The following is a 25,376-nucleotide window of genomic DNA, read 5'->3' as shown; positions in this document are numbered from 1 at the left end:
TATTTTAACTATATGTAACACCCACTTCTCTTCAAATCATTAACCGCTCCGCCGAGCCTCGGTTCACAACTCAGTTACCCATTGAGGTCAATTCGCAGAATTAATAATATTTACTCTAAATTTATATATAATGCAAAGGATACAATATTTAGATTACGCCCACTCTGTGCGGTCAATGAGGGTCAAAGTTCGGATGGCGGAACTTAGTTATTACTTTAGTAATGAAAACTTGATAAGGATGTATTATTCGTAACTTACTGCTTATGTTGAGATGAATATTTTCAGTTGATAATGGCATGGTAACCTCGCCTGTATTAGTAATTAGTACATATATGCAATCGGAGTACCAATGACAAATAATAGGTGACAGAAGACAGGTGAGGATAAAAAGGTCAGTTGGCCCATTGTGAATAATTCTACTTGTAAGTCGACCTGAGAGTGTATATTGTTAAAGCCACTAGACCCTATCCTACATCATTCACTGACTCTCTGTAATGCAGTCGTCACTCTATCTAATAGGAGGGTCGTCCTACATTGCGTTTTGCTGTATGGGGTTTGCACTTAAGAACCTAATTGTGGAAGAAATCCATCGGTTGTCAATTGTCAAGTGTCTGACATTTTGGATGTATTTTTTTTATATAACATTTCGAATTTTAATGACTCATTTAACATTTTTTCTTTTTAAGTTTTAATATTTGCATGCCTAATTATGGTGAAATATGAGGACTTATACTTATTGTAACATCTATACACTTACCATGTTTCTTGTAAATAAATAAATAAATTCTTCGAGCTATGCGACTAGCCCATTGCTACTTCAGCTGGCTTATACTTCGGGCTATGTCGGCATCACCATCATCAATATCATTCCAGCCATTAACTGTCCACTGCTAAATATAAGCCTTCCCCATAAAGAGAATTTTACCAGTAGTTACCACGCTCGGCAGGCAAGTTGGTGACCGTAGTTAAACTTTTTAAGATGTTTTAATAGAAACGCTTCTACCCATCCCTCTACCATTAAATTTAAGTTCCCTCAGTCGCCTCTTACGACACCCACAGAAAAGGAAAGGGTAGCCTATTCTATACCGGGACCACATGGTCGTCAGTAATTATATATTATTAAAAAACCACAATAGGAACTTACTAAATTGTATGATTTAACAGTTACCCCTTTTTATTCATTGGGGTTGGTATAGAATGTTTTTCTTTATCTTCCATTACAACAATTTCCTTTCAAAATATAATATTAATAAAAATACCAATTAGTTTTAAATTATCCTACACATATGTATTTTATTTCTAACATTTTACTTGCACGAATATAGAAAATTAATTTATACTGACTGTATTACGCGATTTTGCACGCGAATATTAGGACCTACCTTATATGATAATTCAGAATCCTAATCTGTGTACCAAATATCATTCAAATTAGGGTAGAATAGAATAGAATAGATATTATAATCTACAAAATGATGCTTATTATAATTATTACCAGTAACAGCAATTGACAAAAAATGGGAACAAAATATGTATATTTTTACTATTATTTTCCAACTACGAATACAAACTAAAACGAAACACAACCGAGTCTATGTTTCGTTTTCACGCAGACAACTAAAAAAAGTAAACGAGCAAAATGACCAATGGGCATACATTTTCTGCACTCCAAATATTTTTTGTTGCAGTGTCGACTCTCGAATTTTTAATAAACTGTATAATATTAAATATAGTAATAAAAACACGAGAGCCGCCCAGTAATACTAGACAGGTTATAGATTTCTCTGCGTTATGAAAAGCTTTTCAATGATCATATCACAGAACACTCAATACTGAACTAATTTTAAAAAGTTTTTTTCACATTGATAATCAAATCCGGAACCTCATTATATAATAGTAAAGTACCAGAAATTATTCCACGAAACCAAAAATGGCAGTATACATACACACTTCATAGAAAAATGATTAATTAATAGAAAGTTTCAGTATATATTTTTCGTAAATAATTTCGTTTATTACATTATTGATTTGAAATATGTCTAGCGTAAAAAAATAACATATTTGCCTACAATTTAAACAAAACTATTATTTACGTAGTACCTTAAATTTTATAATAGCACATTATAGTTACCAATTAGTGTACATATCACGAAATTTCAAGAGTATATTTATGACACTAAAAATTTGGACCTGTGAATGTATAGAAGACTATTTTTTTTTTAATAATTTATATTTTTTTGATTCCTTAATGAACATCACTATTTCATATCTTTCTTTAGTGATAAAGAAATTGACAAACAAAAAGGCAGACGAATGCATTCATTTAACTTATCCTTAAATTAATCTGAGAATAGTCATTATCAAAATAAGACTTATGCAAAATTTACTTAACTATCTTGGTTCAAAGAAAAAAAAACATTTTTTTTTATATAAAAACTTTCTATTGTATTTGTTGAAAAATAACTATCGTGAATCATACTGTGTTGTAATTTTTTATGACGACTTTACTCACGTTTTATAGTTGGGGATGTCCGAATAGTTTCGAACCCAAGTTAGTAAGATACTTTAGTTTTAGAGGCCCTATTGAGACATAAATAATACTTAATGTAGTTATTTCGCAATGTCGCAATCCCCATTGAAACTGTAACCTATTGAAACTAAGTCCAATTGAAATTACGTTCAATACACTACGCGACATCTTGTAGATAATGTAATGTGGTTCCTTATCTAACTACAAGATAATAATATGACAAGGCTGTTACTATTGTACTCAATTGAATGTTAATAAACAGAGCGAGGGTCTTTATATAATTTGTATATAGAATGAGGGTCAGTATTGCGTATACAAATCGTAACGTATACGAATCGTATCGTAACATAATCTACCAGAAGGAGACTTTGTACAGAAGTCGTTTGCTTGGGCACCTCTGTCCCATTCGTATTTCTACCGCGAAGCAGTTGTGTTTACATGGCTGTGTTTCGCTTAAAAGGGTGGAATATGGCAGTGAATTTACAGGGCGCCTGAGTCCTCAGGAATGGCAACGCATGGGTGTATCATGAGCGAAACAGTATACTCTGTTATGTCCATAGTACTGCTCATGTCTATAGGTGACGGTTACCATTTTCCATCAGGTGGGCCGTCAGCTTGTTTGTCATTCTAATTTACATAAAAAATAACGTACGCATTATCGTACAAGACTAAAGTAATGTAATAATACTGGTTTCTTATTGCATTTGCTCCATATATATCGACATATATCGACAGAATCGTCATTGCTAACCATTCTACAAGATAGAATAAAACAGCACCTTCCAATGTCTCATTCTATCTTAAGTGTAATCTTTACAGCCCCGCTAGATAAATCTACCAGTAGAATCGATTCGGTTAACACTCAGATAAAAAAAGCAAGATGACACACCTCGCCATCTCATTCTATCTTAATGACTTATTAACGATAACATTTCTATATTCGTTTGACGCTTTTTCCGGTGATATAGCTATAAAGATTATCCATTAAGCTACGACTCCTTTGAATTAGTACTCATTATAATAAAATCTGTCTTTATTACCGCTAAACCATTTATCATCAATATGAACTTTAAATAGTAAGATCATAACATTTTTCCCAAATACCTGGTCTGCCATAAAGTATCAACCTACTCCCATAAACGTTTTAAATATTCAAATATCTTTGAATAAAACTTACAAATATACCTACATTAAAATTAGCGTTCCTCTATGATTGAAACTAAATTGATTGCTGTTTTGTTTCTAGTCAAGGAGAAATATTTCTAACAGAAATATAATATCAATGCCTAAACTATTTCATATATTTGTGAAAATCAAATATTAACCGAAGCAAATCCATTGGTCGAAACTAGTTGTGGAAACAAAGCTCGTATTTCATATACAACTGTATGAAAACAGCCAGTGTAAACAATTGCTTAAATACAGCAGAATTATACTCCAGTATTAAATTCATATTTACTACTCCACTCTGAAACATGCCTATTGTTAATATTGAAGTACCCAAGCATTATAATATTTAATGTGCCTTACCCAAGTTGACGATTTACATAGTACGCCCGTGACAGGCCTGTGTTGAGGGAATCAACATAATACTATTATCATAATGTTACATATGTGGATTTTGCTCAATACGGACAATAGATAACGATTTACTGGAATAATCTGCTTTAATTCTTAAAAGTAGTCAGATAAAAAAAAATATTATCAGCATTTATTTCGTCATGTAAAGTTTATTTTATCACTCAGTAATCTTATAGGCGTACAAATGTTAAATAAGTAAAAATACTTAATAGATTGCATATGATTTTTGCTACAAGGTCCGGATTGTTTCAAATATAATATAACCATCTAATATTGATATTTAAATGTGATGGAAATTTTCTTTATCTATCTATTTGGCCAACATGGTTAATCATTGGAGGATAAATGTCTAAAAAAGGTATACCAATACCCTGAATATTATATAAACGTAGGCTACATTTTATTCAATTCCCAAAAGGGTAAAATATGTTTAGAAGAACTCCATACTGTAAACAAGGTCGCGTAGTAAATGTTAAGCTAATTGTAAGTTAAAGTAACTAACTGCGTAGCTAACGAAAGTGATGTAAAATAAAATATTTATTTATTAAATATTAAACTCCAGGTACATCCCCTTTGAGAGTTAGAAGCGATTTGGTCATGACAAGCTTTTTGTTTCCTTTGCCTTGATGTTGTTATAAATGCATTAAACAATAATAATGCTAATGCTGATAACCTTTCGCATTAAGTCTATGTTGTTTTACCTTTCGCTGTAACATAAATTTACATGGATGAATTTATTTAGTGTTCGGATATTAATCTCAGGAACATTTCCATCTCGCATTTAATTTTAATTATTGAACAGATACGATAATTACCTGTTCAATAATTAAACAATAACTGAAATATACTGATACCCTTCTTATTTTGATATTCCTACTCATAAAGGTATTTTGACGATCTCTATTGCTCAGCGGTAGACATATTACTTTGTGTAATAAGATTCGGGGTTTGATTCTCGATCAGACTAATTTAAGAAACTAACTTTTCCAGGTATCTGGGCTGTGCTCCCAAATTTTCGTTGTTTGGAACTTCTAATAGAAACATTTTTTTTAAATATTTTTATGTCAAACGTTAACTGTTGACTGCTGAACATAGACCTTTCCCATAAGGAAAGTGTTACCAGTAGTTGCCACGCCTAGCAAGCAACCACAGCGCCGCCGTGTGGTCTCAGCATAAAATTGGCCAACCCTTTCTTTACTGGGATATCGTATGAGATTAAGGGAATTTAAGGAGATATAAGATATATATATATACATATATATATATACAATAATAAATATATACAATATATATAATATATACAATACTAAAATCTACAAGCATCTACAGCTCGGACCAAGGTGTGCAGTTAGTCTCGCGCTCGCGTCTTAGTCGCTCATAACTAAGGATCACAATTTAATTCCGAAACTAGTTGAGCTTTACTTTTTTATTATATTAAAATACAATACTATAACAAGGAAAGACAGTTACTAAAGGCGGTCTGATTTCTAAGGCAGTCTTTTACAGATTAACTGTGGTTACAGAAAAGTAAATAGAAGTTAGTAAATGACATAAGAATAATTTAAATAAAAAGACGAGCAATCTAGACAATATACTTATATTCATACAAGCAACAAATAAAGTGCATTCAATAATACAATACATATATATCACAAGGAAATATGACGAATTTAGTAAAATACTTATTATATATAAAACTGGTCAGGTATAATTTGAACACAGACACCGAGGGTTCCGTACACAACTATACTTATATAATTGTGAGATAAAATTACCTGAATAATATTGTATTCCTTATGCAATATAGATATTTCATAGTTGATACTATTTATACTACAATTCGTAATTTCTTATTTTCAGCCATAATACTTAAAAACTGTACTGCATAACTAAGTTTCTTTTATTTTTCCTATAATATTCACATTGAACTTTATAAATTATAATTAATTCAGAATTTTCCATTCGCTAACTTCAAAAAGGAGAAAGAGTTTTTCTGACATAATTAAAAACTGAAAAATTACGCTGCATAAAAATTTTAAAAAATATTAATAATTAAAATGTGATAATGAATTCCTTTCATGCAATACCGATTACACTAGTAGGTTAATTTGGAATTTTTCAGAGCCATTTCTTATAGCTAGCAAAAATAAAAGATTTTTTCAATTATTTTTATTGCGACGCAACATAAAAATAAATAAAAAGTAATTTTTAAATGTACAAATAAATTCCTTGTGCAATACCAATCAGACAAGTAAGTCAGTTTGGTAATTTTCAGAGCTATTTTTTGTAGCTTCTAGTAAAGAAAATAAAATAAATATTTTTCATTGTAATGTGTATGAGCTGACAATATAAAAATTATTCTAAATCGACAGCATAAGTAGTTGCTAAGATATAAGATTCGTTTTTACCTTTTAGATACGAAATCTTAAAAAGACACAGAATAAAAGACGACGTTGGCCAATCATTACTGTTGTCTATATTTTTCTTTTAATTTGTACATCTAGCTATTAATTAGACAAGCAAGACTATTCATTAAGGGAAATAATGACTTTCAATATCAAGTTTCTATTGCAAAGTTGCTCAGCGTTAATTTGCTACGAAATTTAATATTAAGTTCAATGCTCAAGAGTCGCGAAGTTGAATGACGGCGTAAACGAAGTTTGTGCTTTGATCATTTTATTATGACAATCATCAATATGTAACATTAGTTAGAAATCGCGAACACATCCGTATGTAATTTATAACCTGTCTACCAGTACTAAAACTAATGAATTTTGTGATTGTGCTGTGAAATTTCAAAGATTAACAATCTTTATCCATTTTGTTATACTAACGGGTATTATTATATTTACATGTAAAATTAATAGTAACACGTTAACAATAAATATTTAATGTCGCAGTACAGTAAACACTACTAACAGAGATCGTATTTTATTGCATTTTAAAATATTCCCTTTTTCTTTAAAGTACCCTACAATGTATTGGAGATACATATATTACATATACTAATGTATTACATATTCTTAAAATTCAGCAAAAGAGCATGCAATGATGGATATAGAAAGGAGAAAGTAGGACTCACTGACCAGGCTAACTTGATGGGTAGTTGAACAGCTTAGTGCACTCTATGGCTTTGACTTCTTTTCCACACACCAACACTAATTAGATTCACAATTAGGATGTAAAACACACACGAATTTGCATAGATTACTAGTATTTTTCCATTTAGAGTATGAGCGATTCAAGCTCGGGTATTAGTGACTGCCATTAAAACATTTGTTTTCATCTAACATTCAAACACACTACTCGAACAAAAAACTACTATGACGAGCGAACAAGCGCCTATCTCAAACCGTGATTGTTTAATTTTTTACCTACCGACTAAAATTTAAACTAAAAATATATATTCTGTCCAACCTTGCAAAAAAAAGAAACAAAAGAATATTAATGTCAGTACTTATTTATTTATTTACACTTTATTGCACCATTTATAAAAAAGCAAATACATTTAACTGTAATAAGAAATGATACAAAAGGCAGCCTTATCGCTAAGCAATCTCTTCATGACAACTTTTGGGTAGAGGACATTGAGAAAAAAAAGAAAAACGGGTATGTGACGCACTCTTATATATAAACAAATATATATTTACTATTTAAGAACAAAATGTAAAGTGCCACACACAAGCCCGAGAGGTTTAAGTGGTACTAAAAATCCTCAAGTTTTTAAATGAATTTATGCAAATTAATAAATTACATAAATAAATAATTTGTTGAATTAGTCAAACGAAAAAACAAAGATATTAAAAAAAACTCGCGAAAGGCTGTCATCTGCGCTCTCATTACCGCCCATATAAAAGCGCGTATATTTAAAACAAATACAAATAGGATTATAAACAAAAAATAACAGACCACAAACAAATATGTAATTAAATAAATAGTTTTAAATATGTGTTGAAAACAATTACAGATCGCCTACAATCTTGGTTTTCAAAAATTCAAACTCTAACCGGAAACTGTTCCGACATCCATTCCTAATTACTTTATTCATTTGTTATAATCTATTCCCATTAACTTATTACCAATTTCAATTCAAATTTTTGCGCCGATCGGTGACATTTGTGTTTGAATGCCAGACGAAAAGTAATATTATTATAACGGTCACTAGTACCTAAGCTTGTGTCACTCATACTCAAAGTGGAAAAATGCTAGTAATCTATGCATAGTAATAGTCGCGTGTGTTTTACATCCTAAATGTGAATATAACTAGTGTTGGTGTGTAGAAAAAAGTCAAAGCCATAGGATGCACCCAAGATGTTCAACTACCCAGCAAGTTAGCCCGGTCAGTGAATTCTTTCTATATCCATCAATGCATGCTCTTTTGCTGAATTCTAAGAATTCCTAATAGTCGTTTTCTAGGCAGGTGAATAAAATCCCATAGATTTGCTCTTAAGTTTATCGCTATATTCTACCAGTAAGCCCTTCATTAAGCAAATAACCTACGCATTTAAGTTGTCAATTTGAAATACTACAATTAAAAAGAAGAAGCGATAATTTTTATATCTATTATATAATATAAGATTATACATGTGTGAAAGTTTTCAAATTAATTTGTAAGGTATCTTTAAATTTAAAAATTCTAACTCCATTTTACGACTAAAAGTAAAAACAAAATCAAGTAAAAGTTTCTGACGAATTTACTAATGCTTACTTACGTATTCACATAAACTTTTAAATAAAAATATTATATATTTATATAAATTCTAAAAACGAAAGTCCTTCTAATAAAAATCATTCCATGCTGTTAATGGCGCATTTCATTAATTATACTTATGAAGGTCAGATTCGAAATTTAGATTTAATGATCTATAAAAAACGAGAAATTTTACCTTTTAATAGAAATAGTAAAGAAATATAAATTTGATTGTCAACTGATATCAAAATGCAAGAAATTTTCAATTCGTGTGTATTTTCTTTATGTATGCTACGCGACACATTTGCTAATGTTATACTTAAATATACTAATACACTATAAGAGACTATAAATTATAGTAATGTACATACAAGCAACCATTCTTATTAATATATGAATATAAGATATTTTCTATGTATAAGGAAATACGCTACACCAAAAGCCTTAACTGCGGTTTCCAACCCGCCTGTACAACTACTGACAAACTCCTCCTGGGGGATGCCTATGTTCAGTGGTGGACATTTACCAAGTAATATGATGATGATAAAACAATACTTCATCACAGACATCATGCATTCTTCTAAAGATCAGACATGTAATGGATGCGCTCTCTTTATGTCGTAACATTATAAAAATATTCGGCATATCTGTTCGTCTGTTTTTTATTTTATTTATTTATTTATTCTTTATTGACTGCATTAGAAAAAAAATTTGGTACAAAAAATGGACTCAATCATTCTTTCTCAGTCAACGTTTGTTTGTTTATTTGTTGGTGCAGAGATTGTTGGCACTTGGTTTAATTTGAACACAATAGTATAGTATAAAAAAAACCTATTTTCTAATATTACTAATAGTATGTACGAGTATATTCGACCGTTAAAATAAATGGAATCTGATAATACTTTTTATCATTCGTCAAAATTGATTGTTCTTTTATCGTCACAACTATCCCTCACGGAGTAGTCAGAGGCATTTGGCGACTGTAACTATTGGAATGAACGTAACATGCGACATTAATATTTCACTAAGCGTATTTTTTTTATGGGTGAAAATGATATGGTAACCTCGCCTGCGCTAACGGGATACGCTGGCGGAGCACCAGTGAAGGGTGATAGATGAGAATGAAAACAGGCCAGTTAGCCCATCATGATAAATTCATCAAGAATTAACCATGATAGTTTCCAGGGAGAACCGCGAGGAGGTCGACCTGGTTGGGTATATTGCTAGCAATAGGATTCTCAGTCTCCATTACTAACAATCCCTTTCTCCCCCACTGAGCGTATTAAAATCCTATATGTTAAGAGGCGAGCCTATCGCCTACACTTGCATAATTTGAAATTTATTAATCTTACTGTATTAGTAATCTAAATTTAAATTCACAATGTGAAGTATGAGAACCCTCGCACATTTATAGGCAATACTTTTGTCGAATAGAAATATATTATACAGGTTGAAGTAAAAATATATTAATATTAATTGGCATCGTTACTAAAGGCGGTACTTTTTACTATTTCCTTATTCATTAAAACCACATACATTTAATAAACCTATTTCAGTTATTAAATTATTTTGTATTTTTTCTTTTAATATAAAGTAATGTGTAAAGAAGTCACGAAATACGCTAATAGGGAAATTTTTGTTTTTATGAATATCAAGTAAGAGTGTATATTACTAGCTGCATTCCGCGGCTTCGTCTGTGTGATTCAGTATATAAAATATGTTATATGCTAAGTTATTATATAATCTTTTCATGTACAAAATTTCATACAAATCCATTCAGAAGTTTTTGTATGAAAGAATAAAAAACATCAAATCTAAACATCGCATATATAATAGTTACAGAAATAGGTTTAATAATGTGCACCAGCTCATCCCGCTAAGAAAGCAATAACTAAAGGGACAGAAAAGCACAGAAAAAGCATTGGAGAGGGAGTAATCGCTAGCGTATCCTCACCTAGCGTCTGATGGCTTGTATGTGACGTCATACTTCTCGACGAGCTCCGCTGTGGTGGACCACGATACTTTCACCGTAGTAGGATTGAGGAACGTCACCGTTATATTCTCAGGCACACCGGGGCCCATTGATCCTGGAAATAAATAGAATTAGTATATTCCTCCTTTTAAAGTTACATACCAAAATAGTGTGAAGAAACCTTTTTTTATGTTTTCACTTTTTTATATTATATACTAGCTAACCTGACAAACGTCTTATCACCTACAACGCCATCTATTGAAAGTATTTCAAAGTAGTGATTTCAATACATAATTATCTATTTTAATTTTTCAACAGAACTTACAGTTTTTCTGATTTTTTTTCTTTTAAACCATCTCTGTATTACAACGAATAAAACGAGAAAAAATTCAAATCGATCAAACCGTTATTAATTATTAGTGAAACTAATAAATGGCAATTAATTTATTTAAATACATGTAAACATATTATTTTTCCTGTTGATTCACCTATACTTATATTTTGTTCACTGTTTCTAAAAATGCTGTGAAGTTTTTGATTCTGTAATATGAACGAAAAGATTGTAGTATGCTAGTAAGTAAAATTCGGTAATGTTGATAATTGTTTCTGCTTTCAAGCAATTGTATTTGCCTCTCAATGGGTTAATGCAGGTGTTATTGATTTCAACAGTGGATGGTTACCCCTTTTCATCACGTAAGACGTCAGCTCAATCCGAATTTAAAAAATTAAAAAAGTTCTCTTAGTAGTATGTTTCAAAGTAATTAATATTGTGTTTCACAAAAAATCCGACTTCGATTGTGGCAAAACCAGTTATATTTTTTTTATTTAAGGCAAACAAACAGCTAAAATAATACATAATTATATTCTTAAATAGTAATTTGACAGCCAGTAAAATTTGCACAAATAAAATATAAGTAAACGAAACACAAAATTAGACAATACTAAATTAAACAAATATAAACAAAATTAAATAAACTAATACTATTAAAAACTACAACAATATTGTCAATAGTAATGCTCAGAAGTTAATAAAACATTTTTCAGAAAAACACATTATTTGAGAATAATACCTGTATAACCATTAAAAAAAGTAAAATTTGATAATAATTTAGAATAAAAAAAAAGTTACGAAAATTATTTTGATTTTATTTTGATTATATGACCAATCTTTATGTATATTCTTTTCAGATAAAGAAAAAGTTTTGTAAATCGATTCACAACTGACATAAGAAAAAAATACATCGGAATGGAAAACCTTATTGAAGTCTATTGTGAAAGGTATAAAACATGCAATGTACTTATAAAGAATACACATACATAATAATACACAAAAACTTAATTCGTAAAAACATAATGTGATTATTTTACCAACAATAAACATGACCCAACCATCCAATCAGTATACTAGAGATATTTTTTCTCCTTTCTAGTTCACAGGATTCGCCGGAAGATATCCCTCCAAGGAATACGCCCGCCTATACTTTGTTATTTTTCCTTTGTAACTTTTCTTTTTTACAAGTACATGTACAAATTTCTACGTACTCCGTGACTTTAATACAGGTTTTTTCCATTCTCAAAGCTGGACTTATCTAATAATTGATTGACTGATTCTAATAAATTATAGAATATTATTTTATTTATTTTATTTTCTTTATTCACCATATTACTATAAAATGTTTGTTACAAAAAACTGAATGCTATATAGCATTCTCTCCCAGTCAATCTTTGGAAAAGCAGAAATGTATTTTTGTAGTGAAAAATACTGAAAATAGTTTTTTTTTATATTATATAAATATATACTGTCAATTATAAAATTTTATTGAAATTCATTTAGCCATTTTTGTTTTTCACCGACTTTAAAAAAGGACGAAATTCTCAATTTAGTTGTATTTTTTTTTAGGTTGTTACCTCAGAACTCCATCATTTATAAACTGATATAAAAATTCTTCCTTATATAAAATAACATAATTTCATATTGATATCTGTGCTATTTTATTAAAATGTTCAGTAAATAGGTTTTCCAATTAAAATAAGTGTATGTATGAGTATTATCACGATTGAAGTCAACCTTTTTTTTGTGAAGCAAAATTTACTTGTAATAAATTGTAATAAGATTTATAAATATTATAAATTTTAATAAGTACCTCGAATTTAATCCTATTTCTGTTGGCTTGCTTATATAGCTCTATTTTAATTATTTTTTATAGTAATGTAATATCAAGGTATGGAAATATAAGTTAGCTCTCAGAAATAATAAACTTATAGTATATTCTGTAAAGTCAAAGTAATAAACTTAATATATAACTGTGTAAAATTATTGATTTGCATTGCTACGAGTAAAAGCTAAAGTCATACTTTCGTAAGACATGTGCACTCTTAAATATTGTTAAAACATTGTATGCTATGTTTTACGCTAAATATAATTTCATTAATATTATTTTTATTAAGCAACCACTTTCTATCAAATGGACCATCAGCTCGTTTTACATTCCAGTCTATATAAATATAGTGCTTTGGAATAAGTAGAATGATACATATCATTGTAATTAAGTATAATTGTAAAGCAACTGGAGCCTTTCAATTATAACATTGATAAAATGACTCTATTATTATTTAATCGATAAAAAAAATCAGAATTTAAAAACCATAATAAAAGTACATTATAAAAGTTGTCACTGTATTATTTAAAAATGTAAAATAAAAAAAATTAAACTAAGTTTTTTTTGCCTCAATGGTATATTGGTAACGGACTCAATCACTAAAATTCTTGAATAAATTAGTTGAGTTATTAAACTCAGTTATAAAAAAGATCTAGAAAAACATTTTCCACTCGTGAGAAACTGTGGACAATGGCTAGTACAGAAATAAAATAATTGAACGCAATATTCATTTTCCATTGAAGATAAATTTCAAAAATGGAAAAGTAAAGTAAATTTCAATACCATTTCATCGATAATCCCCAACACAGGGCCATATTGTAAAATAATTCAATATGGCCGATGAAATTTCCAGCTACTAGTGAGTTTCAATTTCAATAAAATTTAGTACAAAATTATTGAATATTGCACATAATACATATTGTACTAAATTATAAGTTGTGAACCCATTATTAGTATGCATATGACTAGCAATTAATAAGCATATAAGTAATGACTAGTGAAAGTCATTATTTACATAGTAACGTACTATGTACCTACATATGTAAGAAAACAATGTATTACTACAAATATCTAAACTAATATAATTTTATTTTATATGCTAAAATTGAAATTATTAATATGCTTATAAGGAACTATTCAACTTTATTTAAGCAACTTAGAATTGCAAAGAAGCTGACGACTCACCTGATGAAAAATAGTAACCGTCGCCTATAGACATAAATGGTACTGTGGTCATAATAGAGTATACTCCTAAACTAATCAATGAATCTGCTTTTTTTCCAAAGACACATAGAACGAATAATAAAAAAAACTTAAAGGCCTACTTGGCTCTTTGGCTACTTTTAAAATCAGAACTCTTACGTAAAAAATAGAGTTACAAGTTGACTTTATTAGTGTCATAAGTAGAAAGGATAATGCTAGGTCCTGTCTATCTATGCTTAGAGCTCATCGAATACATATAAAATAGAAAAAAGAAAACTACTGCTGCAATCTGTAGCATTTTAAAAATCAAATCGAAATTTCTGCTATACGCGTACAAAGTTTTCTTTCCATTTGAAAATTATATTTGAGAAACATGGCGCATTTAAATACGCCTGGAGCATAAAGCTAACAATGCATGATATTGCACTTATAGCGAATGGAATTCGTAACGAGTACAAGTTGGAACATGTAGATGGTTTGTTAAAATCATAAAAAAGAACTTGAATATTTAATACGAGGATTTTAAACGATTGAAATGTTCTGAAGCGAATTTGTTTTACTCTTGTGTAGTATAAAATGAAATGAGATAAACTTAATTTCAGTAAATGCGACAGTAAAAAAGCTATTTATAAATAAGATATAAAGTTATTTTATATCATACATTTATGTACCTTTATGTATATTTTAAATTAAAATATACAGAGTGGAGTCGAAGTAATAATCATTATTTTAATGGTGTGTTTTCTCTCAGTGTTACTGTGTATTTTCCTTAAAGAAGCTTAGATTAAAAAAAATTAGAAAATATAAAGCCTCCCAAAGTGAATTAAAAAAAATGCTTATTGTTTTAATCAAATCTTTCTTTAGTGAAATTGTTCAGTTTCATTAGAAAAATGAATGTCCTCACCCAATAATACATACAACATAATTACGGTTGACAGTAGGTTGCAGGCGTTTTGAAGAATTATATACCATATCAGCCATTAACTGTCCACTGCTGAACTCCATCTTCTCCATAAAGAGAGTTTGGCCAATAGTTGCTACGCTTGGCTGGTGTCAGTGGTGGCAGTCAGGCCCCGATGATGTTTTTAGAGGGGCTGCTCATCTCGTGACATTAAACTCCCTTAGTAGCCTCTTATGACAAGCACGAAAAGAAAGCGGCGGCCCATTTTATGCCGGAACCACACGGCAAATTATATAATTTGTTTCAATACAATTTAATGAAAAATTACCATGAAACTCGTTGAAATTATCACAGAAACACTCTTTTAATTAATAAATTAAAATATGATCAATCAATGAAATTATTTCTTCTACTATTGTATATCAGCAGACTTTTTTATGGTCCGATCAATAATTTTATTATTCGTTTTATTTACATTCAAATTACATTCTATTGAAACAGGTTGCTGGTTCTTTTTTTAAGTCTAATAAAAGTGCATACACACCGGCGTTGACAAGACGCAGCAGTAGCGAAAGCGTGAAAGCGACGGCGGCCGGTTGCGCGAGCGGCCCGCGCCGCATGTCGCGCCCACCCGACCGTTCATGCCATGTCGCTTCTGTAACAAAAATTAAATATAATGTATACACACTACATCAGTTAGTTTTATCGCACTATAAAATCAAATAGGGCTTGTAATTTTCTAAATCATAAATAAATGATCTCTGCATATAATTAAATAAATAAACTTTTCAAGCAACAGGTAGCAACAGGGCGCATCCGATAGTAAGTATTTTTATTACTTTTAATTTAATTTATTTTAATCGTTTTTAAGTGACCTTGTAAACAGAAGATTATCAATTTGCGCACATTTTTTTATTATATTACGTATTATGCAATATCTCAAAATCAGTAAAATGTTGGACCGAATTCGATATTATTTTGCATTCGATAACGTTAACTCCCGTTTTGGCCAATGTTCTATATTTTATTCGTAGAATCCATTAAGAACATAACTTTGACTCTTTTATTATCATATACATCATTGATTTGTTATTACAGATACTAACGACTAAACTTTGATTGGTAAAGTTTCAATGATAAAACCAACTTAAAAGCCTAGATTATTGAGCTTTCGAGTGATTAATTAAGGGGTTTCAACAATCAATTAATCAAGACACGGGTTTGCTCTCCAATGACGGAATATATTATAGAAACTTTCATACTACTCGTATCTTGTTTTGTTGAAGGTGGATGGATAACTGTTTCACTGGTTGAGGGAAAAGGGATTGTTAGTAATGGAGACTGAGAATCCTATTGCTAGCAATATACCCAACCAGGTCGACCTCCTCGCGGTTCTCCCTGGTAACTATCATGGTTAATTCCCGATGAATTTATCATGATGGGCTAACTAACCTGTTTTCATTCTCAGCCATCACCCTTCACTGGTTCTCCGTCAGCGTATCCCGTCAGCGCAGGCGGGGTTACCATTTTCATGTTGTTCAAGACATATCAAACTGTAGGTAGGCTACGGTGTTACAAAACCCAGCCTTTGGGTTCCAAATAAATGATAATTTAGTTCATCAGTAAATACAGATTCGCGTAAATGAAAAAGAACAAAATGGTGATACCGCTGTCTCATTTCATTTATTATACGTAGTATTATTTTAATTTATAAAGAATATAAGAAATTACATAGAGGTTTGTGCATTTAATAAAAGGTAGATATAGTAACTTTATGAGTATATATATATATCAAAGTCCTAGAACACTAGCGTAAGAGTAAAAAAACTAAATTATACCACACTATAAAAAATATACAAACTACCTATTCAACTTAATAACTAACATTAAAATTACCTGCTCTTTTGGAAGTTTGGGAAAAACCCGTAACTAGTAGTGGGACTTTCATGGACTCTATTTAATTATTCAAGGTTCAGAAGTAGTTACCCGAGTATCATTTAGAAACTTTAATTTAATTTTTAGTTCACTAAAAATGAGCAATAAATATTAATATTAAAATATAAGAAATGACAAATACAGCTAGTTTGCTGTATAGACAAATAGAAAAACAAAGTAGCGCCTTATAACCAGAATAAAACAGATTTCTTTTATTTCCTCTATTATTATCAATCCATTCATACTAATTAATTGATTAATTATAAGGTACATTTTTCGAAACGTCATCTATTTAGCCAATGTAAGTTCAATTAAAATCGGGAAGAGGAGAACTAGAAGAGGGAGACTTTCTACAAAAGTCGTTTGCTTGGGTACCTCTGTCCCATTCATGTTTCTACCGTGAAACAGTTTTGTTTGCATGGCTGTGTTTCGATTTCAAGGGTGAGATATGGTAGTGATTTTACAGGATACAGAGGAATAACACTTTAGTCCTCAAGAATGGCAATGCATGGAGGGTATCATGGACGAGACAGTATACTCAATTATGTCTGTATTACTGCTCATGTCTATAGGCGACGGTTACTACTTTCCATCAGATGAGCCGTCAGCTTATTTGCCATTCTAAGTGGCATAAAAAAATCGGCTCCTTATCTAATTTTCTTTTTTTGATAATTTCATCAACTTAATTTCAATTCATTAGAAATGAATGACTAAACTAAAATACAGTTTTCCTTTTTTAGTCTTTATCACCACATCATCTACTAGTCCTCTTCTTCTTCTTATAATATCTTTGTGTTCTCTCATAGTATGTGCTCTTCTTTCACAAATCTGTTATCTTAACTCACTCCTCTTTTATTATTATAATTTTTTCAGCCATTTTTTTCTCGATCTCTTGTTCATTCATCGCTTGTTTCTTAACACCCTTCTTCTAATCACAATATTTATCACACTAAAGTTAATTCAAGAAAGCCTTTCCTCTAAACATAATATTTTAATTTAATAATTTCGTGAAATTGCTATTTTAAGAACCACCATAAACTAAATTTATAATAATTTTCTATATGTATACTATATTAGAAATTTACTATTAGAAATGTACGAGTAGTTCTTAGAATAAAGACTTTACCTTAATATCAACTTGAAATATTAATTTTAGAGATGAGTTTAGGGTAATAGCGCCTCAGAATCGACCTCACTGTCTTCAAATATTTTAGTACAAATACTTAAAATTGTTGTTATGGATAAACAATAAATTTTACAAAACCTGACCCTGCTTCTTTGTCTTGACTTAACAGCGCATTATAATTTTCCATCTCAACAGCTCCAAGACGTACAAAATTCAACCGTCGACCATTTTGTAATTAAGATAAAATATTTAGTTAATAGCTTGGTTCTCCGAGAACATTCAGACTGAGTAATTGCTCTAAATATTTCATAACGAGTTATTAAAAGGACTTATTCTGGGTATTTAAATTAATCCGTGTAGGTAAGTTTTAGCATTTCTATAAACATAGTAGTCTGGTGTTCGATATATACCTATCTACTAATACTAATGTGTATATTATTATCACTACTTTACTATGTTTCTTTGTACTTTGTATTGTTTGTACTATGTTTCTACCGTGAAGCAGTTGTGTTTCTGTTTGAAGGGTGTAATATGGCAGTGAATTACAGGGTAAGTTCTCAGGAATGGCAACGTATGGGGGTATCATGAGTGAAACAGTGAACTCTGTTATGTCCATAGTACTGTTCATGTTTATACGGGATAGTTACTGTCCATCGTCAGCTTGTTTTCCATTCTAAGTTGCATAAAAAAAAAACTCTTTTGCTAGATATATTATATACTCGTATGTGTTAGGTTGACTGGAAGAAATCTCTTTTAGAGATAAGTTTGCCTTTGCTAACATTGTTATTAACTTATTGTTGTTACTGTATGTTTTAGTGCAATAAAGAATATATATATATATATATATATATATATATATATATATATATATATATATATATATATATATATATATATATATATATTCTGTTACATAATGACGTCACTTAGCGTACAGTCTTTATTCACAAACCACTCAGTATATTGAATTCAGTAATCTATACTAATATTATAAAGAGATAAGATTCTTTGTATCGTTATATCGACATAAACTACTGTATGGTTTTTGAGATTACTCCGATATATACCTATAAAGTAGTAAATAGGGTCTTACAAAAAGGGGATATAGAATAGATTTGTACGACTGAAGCTCAAATGTTTTTAGCATCTCTGTGGATGCAAATGGTTTAGGATCATTTCTTATGCGAGAGACCAATATTCAACAATGGATAATTAACAACTGATATATGGAGAATTAAAAAATAATTTTCATAATATTTACTATGATTCATGAGAAAACTTACTCAGTTTCCCTTAAAATTATTGCTGGATTTCGGCTTGTTACTGTTGATTTGTTCCGTTAGATTCAATGATATATACATATAATATAATACTACCTTTTTGCCCATTAGTTCCTATGTATGTGTATGTGTATGCATGGATTAAAAAAAAGAAGAAAATAAATTAAATAGACCGCTTTTAGATAGTATACTGCGATATAAAATGTACCAAATTTTAAGTTATACCTTCAAGTACACACCTATGAAAAGCGTCTCTAATTTGGTGCAGCAGTTTTTTCGTGATATCGGAACAAACATACATTACCCTTATTAAGACTCCATACATATTTTTTTTTATGTCTTTAATGTACAGACATTGTCAACTTTCAATTTTATTATATTACATTAATTATAGACAACCGCATTAATAATACATACATAAATGGTATTAGTTAATTAAAGTTTACATTTCCCACAACTACGTGGATTTTCTCCTACACTGCAGATTAATCCTCCATCCTCTTTATTCTTAAATCCTCTCCAGACAAAGGATATTCCTGGAAGTCAACTTAAATTAAATATTTAATTCATAATTAGAGCTTTGCCAGTACGTTTATGAAGTTAGATTTTCTTGCAGTGTTTATTTTTTAAATTTATTCTAACCGTTCAGACATTTTGAAATTTTGAGTAGATTTTAATGAGATTAAATGATGATGCTTTTTTTTTATCTTTAAGTGACTTCGACAAGAAGAAGATTTTCGATTCACCTCTATTTTATTTCTTAAGTAAGTATTACGTAGTGTTTTTACCAGTACTTAAACAACTTAATCAGGTCTAATTGACATTATATTAATTTTACAAAACTTGTGGCTGTTTTTTTTTCAGAGAAAATTAAGCTTATTGCGAAGCAAAATTTACTTATTAACACAATTCTGCGTTCTAAATACAAATACTTAGCAAATATCATATATCTATGAAAAATGTCATTATAGAGCGACATAGTTAGTACGTTTTAAAATTAGAATAATGACATTACTAGTCAATGTTATTTTTTTTTAATTGAAGTTACTGTTTTTTTTTTCTTCGAACCAAGATGTATGTATATATTTCATATGATAATATGTGTTAAATACTTTATTGCAAATTAATATTAGATTTATTTACCTATCAGTAAAATATTAGTAATTTATTTTTGCACTTTAGTTAAACAAAACTACACATACACTCAAATAAGCGTTTTAAAAAATTGTGAATACCATTGCCCTTATATTATGTTTTAAAGCAAAAAATATTTCCATTGGATGATCTCCAATATTTCTTACAATTTCAACTTTACCTCTATGTCCTGTTTATTTTTCCTTACCTTATATTTTGTAATTAATTATATAACGAGTATTAAGACAATATTAAAGTTAAAAATCTAAACCTAGAGGAGAAATAATGGCCAATAAAATAATTACGTGCTGATTAAAATAAGTTCCATCAGTTTATTTATGGTATTAATAAAACATGACCAAATATATCAGCAAATAAAAGAACAAACAAAATGAAAATAAAACACAAGAGACTTTCCAATTTAGACGCAATTTGATTTTGTGCGTTTGAACATTTCTCTTTGTGTTGTAAATTTGTTGTTATTTCTGAAGGCGAAGGCAGTGGGACGCAAAGACAAACAAATAAGTAAAGTAATCGAGTAATAACCACGTCGGTACAAAGTTAACTCGATGCAATTCGGTGCACGTTTGTGGTTCTTAAAATGAATTCGAAAATTAATCTATTAAATTTATAAAGAAATATATAATGTACAAAATTATAAAAATGGATATAAAATAATATCTAGAAATAAAAAAGATATGTTTTATACTATGAATCCATAGTTAGAAGTGTATGACTACTGCCAACACTAGAAGATTGACCACCACTATTACTACCAGAAGTTCCACAACCTACCATATTAGCCATCTGTGGACCATATCATAGACTATATGATGATGTATTTAGTATAATTAAAGAATAGATTTAAAGGGTTAACAATTATAAAAATAAAATCTTTAAAAAACTAAGGATTTTGCAACACCATTAATCTCCTACTGCTATTTTGTTCACACACGTTTTGTGACAATCTAGTGTTACAGATATTTTATACTATTGTATATTACCTTTTACACGCGACTTCGTCCACGTGAACGGGATATGATCACTGACCGAAATAAAAAGTAACATATGTCCTTCGCCATCCCCTATATATTAGTTTAGTAAGCATAGACCAAATTAACAGTAATTGTATAAGTCGTTATAGTGCTAAGAAGTAACACGCAAACCCACTTTCATACTTATAATACGAGTATTAGTAAGGATTATAATAAAGATCAATGTATAAAATTGAACAATATGATACTTCTTAATTTTACACTTTATAATCCGTTCCGACTAATAACAATCCTACAAACCTAATACAAGCAACAAATTTACAGGAAAATAATAAAGTTTTTTGTTAAGTAACAGTGTAATATGACACGAAAATGGTGACTGGGGAAATTGAATAACTTCCCAGTTGAAATGGAAGTTAGGAAACTCTGTTCCGTGAGCGCTACCTACCTAACCTACTCATGTTGAAAGTCTAATGAATTATATTAGATGTCGCAATACGCTTAGTAAGCTTAGGTTCCTTTTTAATTACATATATTTACACTAGTTTTTACCTGCGACTTCGTCCGCATGATTATAATATACGTGTACGTTAAATTTTATGGCTATTGAGTATCAAGGGGTAACAAAAATTCTCTTTTAATTATTTATATTATATATCGATTTTAACGCAGATGTGTCTCATGTAAATAGCTTGTTTTGCAATGAGCTACTTGAATACTGTCGTGACCAGGACTGGTTATGTGTAGATATTACTTGGGTATGTTAGGCTAGTAATAGTTTGTACGTGTAATATAATAATGTAAAATTTGTTATTAATTATAATTAAATTATTTATTTATTTATTCATTTAGGCACAGCAACAGTAATACAATTCACATTAAATTGACTATAATAAGCTTTATAACTAAGTAATTGTTTTAAAATTGTACACCGTTAATTGCTACGCACAGCGTTAGCTTACTAGTTTCAATATTATATGGTATACAATAACAATAGAAAACGAGAACAATTATATATTAAATTCAGACACTATTTTTACTATACTTATATCATCGTGAGATCCCGACATAGAATGAGCCACACCTTTCTTTCCCATGGGTGTCGTAAGAGGCGACTAAGGAGGGCAAGGGATGGGCAGCAGCGTCCCTCTTAAAACATCTCTGAAGCCTAACTGCAGTTATCAATCCGCCTGTCAAGCGTGAGAACTACTGGCAAAACCCCCATGAGGAAGGCTTGTGTTCGGCAGTGAACGGTTAAAGGCTGATATGATGATACTTATATCAAGCCAAGTCCCTTGCACTATATGAACCCCAAAGAAGATTAAATATACGGGTTCACTGACCTCTTATTACTGTATATTAATTTCTTACTTACTATTAAAATATTTAAGGTGCAAGTATCAAGTTAATTAATTAAAAACTAGCTAGTAAGAAAAGTTACTTGAATATTCATACGGCTTCAGGGTGAATAGCCTTTATATAAGAAGTTTAATTACAATAACATCTTCCCTCTAAACTATCTGTACTGTTCTATGCCCAATACGAGTAACTAATCTACATAAATGTATACTTAATGGAAATATATTAATTTAGTTTCATACCTAGGAAACTAACTTCACAACAGCATTGAGTTTTGTCGTTATTATTATTATTTGTATCAATACTCTGTAAGTTTCCCAAAAAATTCTTATCTATACATAATTTGGATTTTTTGTAAAAGTTCTTAGTGGTTTTTTTTTTTTATAGGTGTAAATGGAATGGTGACCCCGCCTGCGCTAACGGTGTACGCTGGCTGGGCGGTATACCAGTGAAGGGTGATCGATGAAAATGAAAACAGGTCAGTTAGCCCATCATGATGAATTCATAAGGAATTAACCATGATAGTTTCCAGGGGGAACCGCGTGAAGGTCGACCAGATTAGGTATATTGCTAGCAATGTTTCTTCTTCTCTTCTTTTTAGTCTCTATTACTAACAATTCCTTTCCTCCCATCTCAGTGGGTATTAAAAAGTCCTACTCGTAACTGGTTATTACTAGCAACTTCGAAAAACAGTGTTTACAGCAATGTTTTTAAGATTAAATATTGTGTCCTACAAAAAAACCGTCTTCAATTGTGACAAAACCAGATTTGACCTAAAAACTAAACTATTGAACTAATTTTGATAAAATAGTATATATACTTACAGATTAATACTATCCTGTAAGTATATCTTTTTTAGATAAAAAAAGAATTTTAAACCGGTGTAGAGTGGGGGGAAATGGATTGTTAGTAATGGATACTGAGAATCCCATTACTAGCAATATACCCAACCAGGTCGACCTCCTCGCGGTTCCCCCTGGAAACTATCATGGTTAATTCCTGATGAATTCATCATGATGGGCTAACTGGCCTGTTTTCATTCTCATCTATCACCCTTCACTGGTGCTCCGCCAGTGTATACCTTTAGCGCAGGCGGCGTTACCATACCATTTTCACACATAAAAAAGAACGGTATAGAGTTAATGAAGTATGAGGTAACAAACATAAAAAATATAATCATATTGAGAACCTCATTATTTTTTAAGTCGTTTGAAAATGATGCATTTTATAACTTTTCTTCTTGTATATTGATTTAATATAATCACTTAAAATTCACGTCATCAATATATTTGGGTGTCAATTATTTCAATACACAACTCTCTCGTTTCATTACAAAATTCAATGCAAAATTATTCCACATTAATAGGAAGTCATGAATTCCAACAATAAAGACTGTATACAGCTAATACTTCCTTCGGTGATACGAGCGAGGAAAATATTGTGAGCAGTTCGCAAGGCAAATTTCATTTCCTTAAATGTAATGAGCGCGAAATCCTTAATACTTATTTGTTCATCAAATTCTTACACGATTTATACGTTTCGCTTTATTAAATTTTGCACTAATTTGAAAATTCAACCTGAATATAATAATTTACTTTATGGTCCCTTCCTTTCGTTGTATTATCCGAATATGAAAAGAAAAAGGTCATTAATTTGAATGTTTTTATTTCACACAACATTGCTTCAGCCAATTGTGAATCGATTTTCATGATTATTTTGTTACTCTTGTTAACCAAAGTTAATAGACATTAGCTAATCTAATTTTAATTAAATTTGATACAAGAATACTGTATAATCTCGAGAGAGTCTATTGGTAATTTTTTTAACAACTATTATAAAGTCATAAAATCTTTTATTCTAAATGAACTAAGTCGTAATTTAAAATTAGTTTATAAAAAAGATAAAAATTCAATGTTCTAATTTTATGAAACGAATAAAACATAATTACATTAACAATAGATTTTTATTCAAACACTTCGTTAAAGGTCCACCTATTGAAAAATCGAATAATATTTCTTCGCAAAGAATTGGATTCTTAAAATGAATGTAATAACCGAAAATAGGGTTGCCAACAATGGCATTATAAAAAGAAAAAGGAAATGTTTTCTGGACTCCTTTATTAAGCGAAAGGAATTGAACGAATTTACAAGAAATGTTCTCTAAGCTTTATAAGTAGGTACATTTATAATGCACAGAATTAGAGCAGTGAACAATGCCGTAAAAAATATCCCGATAAAAGGAAGATTGATCTGTTTTATTTAATAATTTTTTACATAAAATATATCTTTATTAATTTTTTTTTTTAATAAAATAAAGTAAGAATAAATTTTTGAACTTCAATGTTATTTATAAGTCTTCATATTTCGAGGCTTATTAAAAATTTTTTACTCTAAATACTGTAATTATCTGAGTTAGATGCATACAGTTATGTGACATTAAATTTTACTATTTAAATTAATATAATGCTTTACATTTGTATTTATCCATAATAACAATTTTTACAATTAATTA

The 25,376-nt window shown here is 30.0% G+C and overlaps 1 protein-coding gene across 2 annotated transcripts in view; it reads right to left on the bottom strand.

Moving 5' to 3' along the window:
* Positions 1-25,376, bottom strand: part of LOC113522752 (fibronectin type III domain-containing protein 5) — a 141,283-nt gene that overhangs the window by 58,708 nt on the left and 57,199 nt on the right. For both annotated transcript variants that reach the window (XM_052891731.1, XM_052891730.1), the window contains exons 2-3: positions 15,581-15,691; positions 10,756-10,888 (exon numbers count right to left, since the gene is read on the bottom strand). In XM_052891731.1, coding sequence (XP_052747691.1) covers positions 10,756-10,888; positions 15,581-15,656 — 209 coding nt within the window. In that variant the 5' untranslated portion in view covers positions 15,657-15,691. The remainder of the gene's footprint in view (positions 1-10,755; positions 10,889-15,580; positions 15,692-25,376) is intronic.

Source organism: Galleria mellonella, unplaced genomic scaffold (assembly GCF_026898425.1).
Source record: "Galleria mellonella isolate WM207_F2 unplaced genomic scaffold, CSIRO_AGI_GalMel_v1 utg1432, whole genome shotgun sequence".
In the NCBI taxonomy this organism is placed as follows: Eukaryota; Metazoa; Arthropoda; class Insecta; order Lepidoptera; family Pyralidae; genus Galleria; species Galleria mellonella.
Note: the sequence above shows the minus strand (reverse complement) of the source record. Positions and strands in the feature narration are given on the sequence as shown.